The sequence below is a fragment of the Arachis ipaensis genome, chromosome B08, assembly GCF_000816755.2.
Source record: "Arachis ipaensis cultivar K30076 chromosome B08, Araip1.1, whole genome shotgun sequence".
In the NCBI taxonomy this organism is placed as follows: Eukaryota; Viridiplantae; Streptophyta; class Magnoliopsida; order Fabales; family Fabaceae; genus Arachis; species Arachis ipaensis.
The window spans coordinates 39,470,015-39,479,836 of NC_029792.2; the positions used below are offsets into that span (position 1 = coordinate 39,470,015).

General features: G+C 34.6%; 1 protein-coding gene and 1 long non-coding RNA gene across 3 annotated transcripts in view; one reads left to right on the forward strand and one right to left on the reverse strand.

Moving 5' to 3' along the window:
- Positions 1,264 to 3,332, forward strand: LOC107613311. Its single transcript, XR_001614004.2, has 2 exons — positions 1,264 to 1,678; positions 2,865 to 3,332. It is a non-coding gene; the product is annotated as an uncharacterized LOC107613311 (long non-coding RNA).
- LOC107613310 (protein PAM71-homolog, chloroplastic) overlaps positions 3,036 to 9,822 on the reverse strand; it is a 7,642-nt gene continuing 855 nt past the window's right edge. For both annotated transcript variants that reach the window (XM_016315257.2, XM_016315255.2), the window contains exons 3-11: positions 8,277 to 8,436; positions 7,247 to 7,433; positions 6,195 to 6,242; positions 5,374 to 5,470; positions 4,627 to 4,790; positions 4,375 to 4,440; positions 3,666 to 3,716; positions 3,483 to 3,587; positions 3,036 to 3,380 (exon numbers count right to left, since the gene is read on the reverse strand). In XM_016315257.2, coding sequence (XP_016170743.1) covers positions 3,315 to 3,380; positions 3,483 to 3,587; positions 3,666 to 3,716; positions 4,375 to 4,440; positions 4,627 to 4,790; positions 5,374 to 5,470; positions 6,195 to 6,242; positions 7,247 to 7,433; positions 8,277 to 8,436 — 944 coding nt within the window. In that variant the 3' untranslated portion in view covers positions 3,036 to 3,314. The remainder of the gene's footprint in view (positions 3,381 to 3,482; positions 3,588 to 3,665; positions 3,717 to 4,374; positions 4,441 to 4,626; positions 4,791 to 5,373; positions 5,471 to 6,194; positions 6,243 to 7,246; positions 7,434 to 8,276; positions 8,437 to 9,822) is intronic.

The following is a 9,822-nucleotide window of genomic DNA, read 5'->3' on the forward strand; positions in this document are numbered from 1 at the left end:
GCAGGACGACTATGGGTCCCGGAGCTGAATGTGAGGGATACCATTAGGGAATTTTGAAAGTCAATGACGATTATGGATAACTCGTCCAATCTCAGGGATCACTTTGGGGTTTTAGTCATTGTCATAGGAAGAGACAAGGTCTGAAGTTTGGCAGGAATTTGTAGAAAAAGTTGAATGATATTCATGTAAGGAGGCTAATGCTTTGGTTTGGTAATTATATTTTATTATGATTAATTAAGTTAACTTAATTAGGGGCGTATCTTGGACTTTTAACGTTTTGGACAAAAAGTTGTTTTCATGTTTAAAACCGAAAAATATATAAGAAGAATATCATAAATTAACATTATTGTTACTCAATACCTAAAAAAATATATAAAGTCACAAAAAAATAAAATATTAGATTGATACCTAAACTATAATTGTTTGAATTAAAAATTGCAATTGAAAATATCAAAAAGAAAAATAATGAAATTGAAAGATACATAGAGTTATGGAGAGCTATATAAAAAAGTTGGAGAATTTAAAATTTACCTTTTGATGAAGAGAAGATGACCATTAGACAAGGAATAGAAAAAGAAGGTTGAAAATATAAAAATAAGAAGAGGATTTAAGAGAATAAAGAATTGACGGTACAATAATTAAATTTGATTAGGTTAAATAATAGTCAAAATGATAAAAAAATAAAAAAATAAATTTAAAACTTTAGTTAATTGAATTTATTTTATTTGTAGTGGGGTCATTTAAAATTTGAAGTGGGGGCATATTATATATAACTATATCTTTTAAAACAAAAATTGAAAACATCATGGGGGCAAGTGCCCCCTCATTTGTATGCTTGGGTCCGTCCCTGCCAACTCCCAAATTTTAGCTCCAAGTATGCAATTTGAGCTTCGAGCTTCCAATTTAGGTCAACATGTTCAGCGAAATCAAGTTGAATTGTTATAGTTTTGACCAGAAGTGAAGTTAGGGTTTAGTTAGCTTTCTGCTGGACCAGAGCATAGTTTGTTAATTAAAGCAAGCAAAATTCTATGCAAGCAAAATTCTATGGGACGGAGGAGAAGGGAAGAAGAGATACTGCATATAATAATCATTCTTAATTTCTAGGGTTTTAATGGGATCAAGACCACATTGGGTAGAAAATTAAGATTTGCCACGTCAGCTAGCCATTGCTGGCTCCAGCATGGCATGGGAGGTGCCAAATCGTTACTCCGTTTGCTGATTGTACGCCGGAAAGGGTCGCAGGACGACTATGGGTCCCGGAACTGAATGTGAGGGATATCATTAGAGAATTTTAAAAGTCAAGGACAATTATGGGTAACTCGCCCAATCTCAGGGATCAATTTGGGGTTTTAGTCAAGAAGATGGCTATTTGTGGAGGCTCTCTGGCTAACCGTCCTCCAAGAAACCCTCATCCCAAAACTCAAGCTCACACCCACATACATATTTATTCTCACTCCTCTTCACTTTCTTCACCAGTTCCCAAGAATATGGCCCAAACGAAGAATCCTACTTGCTGTTCCAAAGCCACATCTCCAGATGCTGGTACTTCTACGAAAAATGGGGCTAAGGGTAAGAAACCAATGGCGGAGGAAGAACCTAAAATGTCTCCTCATCCTCGATTCTCCTCATCCACGAGGATGTTCTGCTGACAAAGCTTCCTCAAATCGTTCTAATAAAGGTAACTGTCATCTTTTTCTTCATTATGTTAAGGAACCTAATGACCTTGATCCTGTCAGTTTCAAGTCATATTTTGGAAATCTATCTCATTCTCACTTCGACCTCTTTCGTTTCTCTTCAAGCATAAACTTGGAGTTTCAGAGGGCTTTTATGGCTAATCGTCCTTTATGTATATCTGGCTTATTTAGATGAATTGGCTAAAAAGGTTTAAACTTTGTGGAAAGTATTACTTACCTAGACTGGAAAACTTTTTTAAAATCCAAAAACCAGTTTATCTTAAGTTGGTTCGAGAGTTCTATGCTAACGTATACTATCATAAAGAAAACGTTTACTCATATATAAAGGGACGTGAAATTTATTTGAACAAAGCTATCATTAGTGAAGCCCTAAGTTATTGGATTTGGATTATCTAAAGTTTGAATTTCACTTTAGAGAGTAAAGTGTGATCTCTCACTATTTATTTTATAGGTGGAACTAAGAATAAATATGAGAGAAAAACTATTCAAGGGTAGAAGATCACACTTTACCCTCTAAAGTATAAATTTAAAATTTAGAGTATCCAAATTCTAAGTTATTATGACCTTAGTGTTAATGCTTACACTTTTGGTAAATGGGATAATGATCTCGGCATTTCATACCAAGATATTTTGGCCCTTATATATATGAACATTTTTCTCATGGATGGTCACTCCAAATCACCAGTTTTTAGGTCCAGTTAGAGCCCAACTATACTGAATCGTCACTCATATTCTGTTGTTCTAAAGCGGTTCTTATCAAAGAATCACATTCTACAATACCTTAGTTTTATATGTCATTCTCAACAAAGCTGAAATTCCTTTTACATATTTGATGATACGTCACATGTATGACTGCATCGAAGTGACAAAAATGTTTCTTTACCATATGGCATATTTTTAACTTGTATTTTTGAATATTTTAGTGTTAACTCACTAGTGAGAAACAAGAGAATAAAGCCAGTAACTCACGTAGTACTGTTCTACCAAACTTAATTTGTAGGCCAGAAATTTCCGGTAGCAATTTTGCTGCGGACCCTTTCCCAGGGATGAGGGCAAAGGATATCTCTTCTTTTCCACTTTTAATTGTGCAGAGTTTAAAATTAATTTTTAAAAGTTGTGTTGTTCATAAAATTAATACAAGTTGGTCAATTCTATAAATGTTTTTTGCAGTTCCATCGAATGGAATACTTGGCCAGAATATTATCAATAAGATAGGGGCGACCTTTGGGAGTCTTCGTGTACTTTTTTAAGAAAAAAAAATTGCGATCCTTCCTTTCGACAATTTTTGAGCTGCACCTCCTAGATTTCCTCAGTTCTAAGTCCTTATATCTATTAATATTCAGGAAAACATTGTTTTGCTAGTCTATTTAGTTTGTATTAACAACAAATCACACATTACAAAAGCTAATCTCAAGGTTAAAGAATTTCACAATTTTTTATTCATATGCTATACATGAGCAATTTCCTTTATAATGACGATATCTGTTCAAGTAAATTGAAATATTAAATTTCTGTTGATCTCTCTGCATTCCTCGGGTGCTTGAGCTTCTTGGTTGTATCGCTAGCACTATCAGTGACATATTACACATACAAGAAAGGAGTGGCACCAGGCAACAACAATCAGAAAACCCCAAAAAAGGTAGCAACAGCAAAAATTAGAAACAACCCTCCACCCAAGTAGCCAACCTGAAAGGAAGATGAACCGACTTAGATATTAAATAAATAAAAAAAAAAAAACTAAAATACTTGAGGCGGTGTAACGTTATGAGGTATGGTTATGGCTTATACCAGTTTTTCAGAAATGTAGTTAGCAAGTAATGCTCCCCCTACTATAGCAATTGAGGTTGCAAGTAGGTGTCCACCAATGGCTCCACTAGCAACACCCCATGGAGACTGAACAGGCCAAGACATTATTAGCTAGGTTAACGCATTAAGCAAAATATATTAGAGTCTTGGAATTTAAAAGGGTACCTGAGCAGCCCCGAGTGCAATTGTGGCGAGCATAGAACGATCTCCCCATTCCTAGGCAATTGCAGTTACCAAATTAAAATTCATGATATATATTTATATACACTACGGTGCTTATTAATCCACTTTTTAATAAAATAAATATGTATAATAATAATAATATACATGAGGTTAGTCAAGATAATAAATATTTTTGGGTTTTCGAAATAGGAAAAATATACTTTTTATAGGTTATAATGAAAAGCATTTCATGAAATTTGTACACCAAAGCCCTTCCATATCCCTTTTATATAGATAATAGATAATAGATAATTAACCAATATTAAAGCTTGATTCTATATAGCTTTTGTTGATTAATTGCTAGCAACAACTTGACATTAGTCCATCTACAACAGAATTATTAAGAGACTATGCCTTCTTTACTTACAAAAGTGATTGTTGAAACAGAATTGATGAAATAATAGAAGCAAAACTAAGAGATCATTGATATTGTAGAGATATTATGACATTATCTTTGACTTTAATTCCAAGACTGATGAAAAATATAAGTGGAATTTCGAGGGAATAGAGATCATTTGCGACATACTGAGTAAGAGACTAAATTGTAATATTTGCACATTGCTTTTGTAGATTTTGTTGTTTTACATTCGATTTCATTTATAAGTATCAAGGTGTCCTGTTGTTGAGTATAACAAGAGAAAAGGAGACTTACAGCAAAGAATACAAGGCTGAATGATTTCCAAATAACTTCAAATGGATTTGAAAGCCGTTTCGACACCTGAAGGACATATGGAAAGACATCAACGACAAGGAAACTGTACATACAAGTTAAACTGCCAATACAAAGAAAACACAACCAAGTAACCCTTGAATATATAACAATGCTGTTTCATATTATAAAACTTGGGCCGAGAAGTCCGTATCTCAATAAAGGCCCTGTAATTCAGATACATAGGATTCAAACCTTTTCTTTCACAAGCTCCTCTGCCTCAGCAAATTCATTAAGTTCGGAGTTACCATTATCACCGTTCTTAACCCCATTAGATGGGAGATCCCATGCATCTTTTATTGCTTTTAGGCCAAAAAACAAAAGAAGTGTTACTGCAGCATATTCTCCGATTGGCAAGGCTGCAGGTAAACCATAAAAAAATGAAAATCTGGCAGTAATTATAACAGCTAAGTGCTTCATTTTCCCTCACATAATTGGCAAAAAAAGAAACTAGATTCAACTGAATTCAAGAGCATGATAGAAACTGCATATTTTGATTTTGAAACCAAAATTGAGCACCAATTACAGAGACTTCAGATATTTCAATCAAATTTGAAAAACAAACAATCAAGATTGATATTTATTGGAGAAATAAATTGGAAGCTCTAGCGTTGCAGAAAAGCAGATGGGCCACAATAGCATTCTATTAGGAGGGGTGACTTTTATAACTAATTTCCAAGCTGGCAAAGTGGTGGTGTGTGCACAATTCTGTTACAGGGGAGAGATGAGAGGGTATTTAGGGAGATGGGAGAGGTATTGAGGGGGCTTACTGAGATAGATGGAAATAGAATTCATGCTAGGAGTGTTTAGTCTCTTGAATACTCAACCAGACAGTTTATTATTTCATCGTTAATACATTCTGATTTCTGAGGATCACTCCTAGAACATAACAAGATATAAAAAATCTTCTCAGAATAAGAAATATCATATTTTACCACTTACTTGTCTGGAACTGAGCAGGCACTGACTGAAAGATTCGACCAATTACAACTGATAGGATTGTCATGAGTGCAAGAGCACCCATTGACCCCAATAGGACCTAATTAATATACAAAAGTTATGTTAAAATATATATAAAATTGTGCTCCAAAATAAATTAAATTAAACTAAGATGCACTGGTCCATTGGAACTAAAATCTCAGTAGGTAAAGTCTCAATTCTCAACATGAGTACAGGGCAAGATCCCGAAATATTGTATGCTTTTTCAATATTATTTATTTATTTTCTTATAGACATCCTCTTTTAAGATTTCCAATTTGCAAAATTGTCAGATAACGTGGGAAGTTTAAGTGATGATGCAACTCAGGTTACTACATGTACATGAATAGTTTAGGCAAGGATTGCATTAAAACACATCCGTTTGAGTAATATGTGTCTAAATTTATGCATGAATCTCTTATTTACAGTATGACGACAACCAATCTATGAGCTAACCACTAGCAATTTAGAATGCTGATATTACAGTTGGCTATATATTAAATTAAAAATGGATCAAATTTTAGGACACTAGAGCGGCATAAGATGCTAAATTCTTGTTATTTGATACCAAAGTAGATAACAGAATAGAGAAAATCGAGGAATTTTCCAAGTCAATAAATTTCATTACTATAAATCAGTTGAGTGTATAAGCAAGAATAATTAACAAACAAGAACACCATAAGTTCATAATATAATTGATGATATCGTGTTGAAATACAATTTGTGATCGGAGAGTGGGAGTAGGTGTAAGTAATATGATTGTGGAGAGAAGTAAGAAAACATACCAATCCCTTCTCATATTGCATTGCCAAGAGTGCAGCAATGAAGAATGTCTGACCAAAACATAGAAAACTAACTTCAGGTCCCTTAATATATCAATAACTTAAAACATGATTAACTAAACCTAAGTGATCTTTTTTTCTTAAATTATTACAAAACTCAACCCGAGATACAAAACACTCCAACTTCCATGTATCCAAGATTAGTTGCAGAAATCTCTATCAAATACTATAAAAAAATAAAAAAATTAAAAGCCTTCTCATTTGATTCAACACATAATCATGTTTCTCAAATTATAATTCCAGTAGGATACTAATAACTAAGTTGATATCTTCTCAAAGCATCAATATTTTTGCTTATCCAGATAACTTGGAAAACGATAAACAGTTAAGGTAGTCAGACAAATTATTTTGAGCACTGCAGAACCCTTGTCCCCTCCTAACAGCACGAGAGAATATGTTCTACTCCAACATATGTCATTGTCTTCTTTATTGAGGAACACACATGTTCACATTATGAACACTAGCCAATAGCAATTATAAATATAAAATAAACTTATGTTGAGCCAACGATTGATTTGATCTTTGAAATGCTCAGGGGGTAGAACATTTGTTGTCATCACTGAGATCTCAGATAAGGTTCCATCTATTTCCAATCAATTCTGTTTGAATATAAATTTCATTATTAGGTCTCCATTTTACAGATTTATTTTTTACGAAGAATCAATTCCCAGGCAAGGTTTCGTAGCCTCTCCATAGTTAAGTGGTAACGAGTTCAATCGTTGCAAAGTAAAAATAGGTAAATCATGCATCCTTCAATACAAAGGGACTCTTGTTTAAGGGGAGAGTTAGAAGTATAGAGCATTTTTTGACCTCCCACTAACAATATAAACTTTTATGGAAATGACCATTGATAAACCGACTGAAGTGTATATATTGATATAAAAACTTAATTTTTACTAAATCGGTAGTTAAGCACCTAGCATATAATGATTTTCAGAACATGAGAATCAAATGACGAAGTTAAGAGTTAAACTATAGGCAATAATAGTCATTACCTTGTCCCCAATCTCAGAAACAAATATTAATGTAAATGCAGCAGTGAATCCTGATTTTGAAATTGCTGCTAGAACTGATGCAGGTCCCCCTTTCAAAAAGGTTACTAGTGAAAATACAAGAGCACATCCGATCAATGCAAGAGCTATAAAGGTCGGATACGGGGCAATCCATTTAGGTGGTTTCACGCTGTCAAACCATAAAATATGATTTACATAAGAATTACAATAGGACCATGCAAGAATTGCAAGTACGATTAAAATGGCACTAGCATAATCTGCTACATGAATTGAAAACTTCAATTGTTGTTGTCTTCAAATGTATTCCTACCTCTTTTTTCCGTTTTTGGGTGCGCAGGAGACATGGGAACAAAAACAAAAAACTCAAGCTTAAACACAAAGAAGAGGATCATCAAAGAACGTTTGAAAAGAAACACAAACTGCCCAGAACCTAGCATGCAAGAGCAAACAATAGTCTACTCAAGGAACATTTGGTATCAGATGGGGGGTCAAGAATCTAGTACATGAAATGATTCACACCCACATTTACGGCAATACTAAGTACACGATAGGAGAATAAAAGAAACAAGAAAATAATGTTAGGGTCAGATTGATGATAAATAACATAATTGACAGGGAGGAAGAGAATGCAGTGGAGGATTTGGGTTTGTTGACCCAAAGCACATTTAACAAACTTGAGATTTTCTCTAAGGCTTGTTTTCTTCAGTAGGACATCAACATTAATATCACAATACCACCAATATAAAGAAAGGTAGAAGCATAAATCAGTAAAATCATGGAATTACACACACTCAATAATTTAATAATTTAGCAATATGTATGGGCATAGCAAGTTTGCATCAAACTCCCAAAGAAGTTCAGTTATCAAGGAGATAATATGGCAATATTAAAAGCAACAAATATGCCCAACAAACCAAAAGGTATATTCTGATAAGTTGCAAACACTACATAAAGGTCTGAGTGACCACAATCTTTTTGCATTGTGAAGTGAAATCAATCAAACGAGACTCACATTTTACGTGAACTTTCGTTAAGTGGACTTCCTTGAGGGACATTCTGGCCATCTATATCACTCCTACTTCCAAAATCTCTTGGTCCTATTCCAGTGTTGGATGTTTGAGCTCGAATTGTGCCACGGGCCAAACTCAACGTCGATTTCTGTCTGCATCTTGCTATATATAATTCAGGCATAATGTCACTTAGTATGATTGGTGGAGAAAAAAGAGAAAAAATATAAATATGAATAATTGAAGCTGTACAAAGCCAATGATTTCCCAATACAAGTGAAAGCATACACTCCACAAAATCTTAGCATCAATATCATATTACTTCAGGCGACATAGTTTTCCAAGGAATAACCCAATGTGTGTAAGTTTTGTTTTTGACCATTTGCACTTGTTATCCACATGCACAGAATCTTAGCAAATACCATAACAGTATCAACACAACTGAAACGACATACTATATGTCTATATCTATTCAAACAAATTCCAGTACTTTAAAAACTTTTGTATACTCCTCACAACAACTAACTGCAAAATATTCAACTATACCTACAAGCTAACGAAACAAAAGGAAAACCAATGAAATTTATTTATTGGATAAAAACATAAATTTCTGCTGAAATTTCAGCTATGTTGCCCAAGTACTGATATAGTAACAGACTAACAGGATATGACAGTGTTGTAAAGCAAACAGGTATGTGATAGCATAACATAACACAGTACGCTACCTTGTCAAACATATGTGGAGCAAGCTTCTTTGGTATGTTATTTGGGTTCGTGGTACGGGGTTCACTTAATAGTAATTGATGCATTATTCATTTAAGAAATTAAGATAAAATAAAATAAAGCCCAATATTATTGCTTTTTCTCTAAACCACCCTTTGTCACACACCCTCCATGGCAGCAGGCTCTTCCAGTGCAGCAGTCTCACTATTGACCATGGACCATCTAACTCTGCAATTTCAGAGGCAACCAATAGCATTCTGGTTCACTAATGAATCACAAATCAAAACACACAAACCGGTACGCAATACATGAGCAAATTGGAGAATTTATGTAACTATGAGGGGATATGATGAACAAAAGAAAACCTTCCACATAATTTTCACATAAAAAATAAATGAAGTTGCAGTGAACACAGAACAGTAACTCAGAATCCTGGGAAACAGATCACTTGATACGTTTGCAACAAGAAACATGGCGGAACAGGACACTCAAAGAGACACTAAAAATAGACAATAGTGTCCTTTCCTACTGATATACACTGAGACACTGTCCCACAGTGTGTCCTTCTTACTCTGACTCAGTGCAACCAAGCATATTTATTTACTATCATGTCCATCTATTTTGTGTCTATGAGATCTGCCAAGCGCCGCCTCAACACTTCAGTATGAGAGGATTCATGGCCTATGACCATAAAAGAGTGGATCAGCAGCATCTCCGGCATTGCTGTCGCTCTTGTCACCATCTCAGCGTGTTGCGCTAGCTGCAGTCACTGCTTTGTGGCTCGAGGCCGTCCTCTTTTTGTGTTGCCGCCAGTGGAGTGGCAGCAAA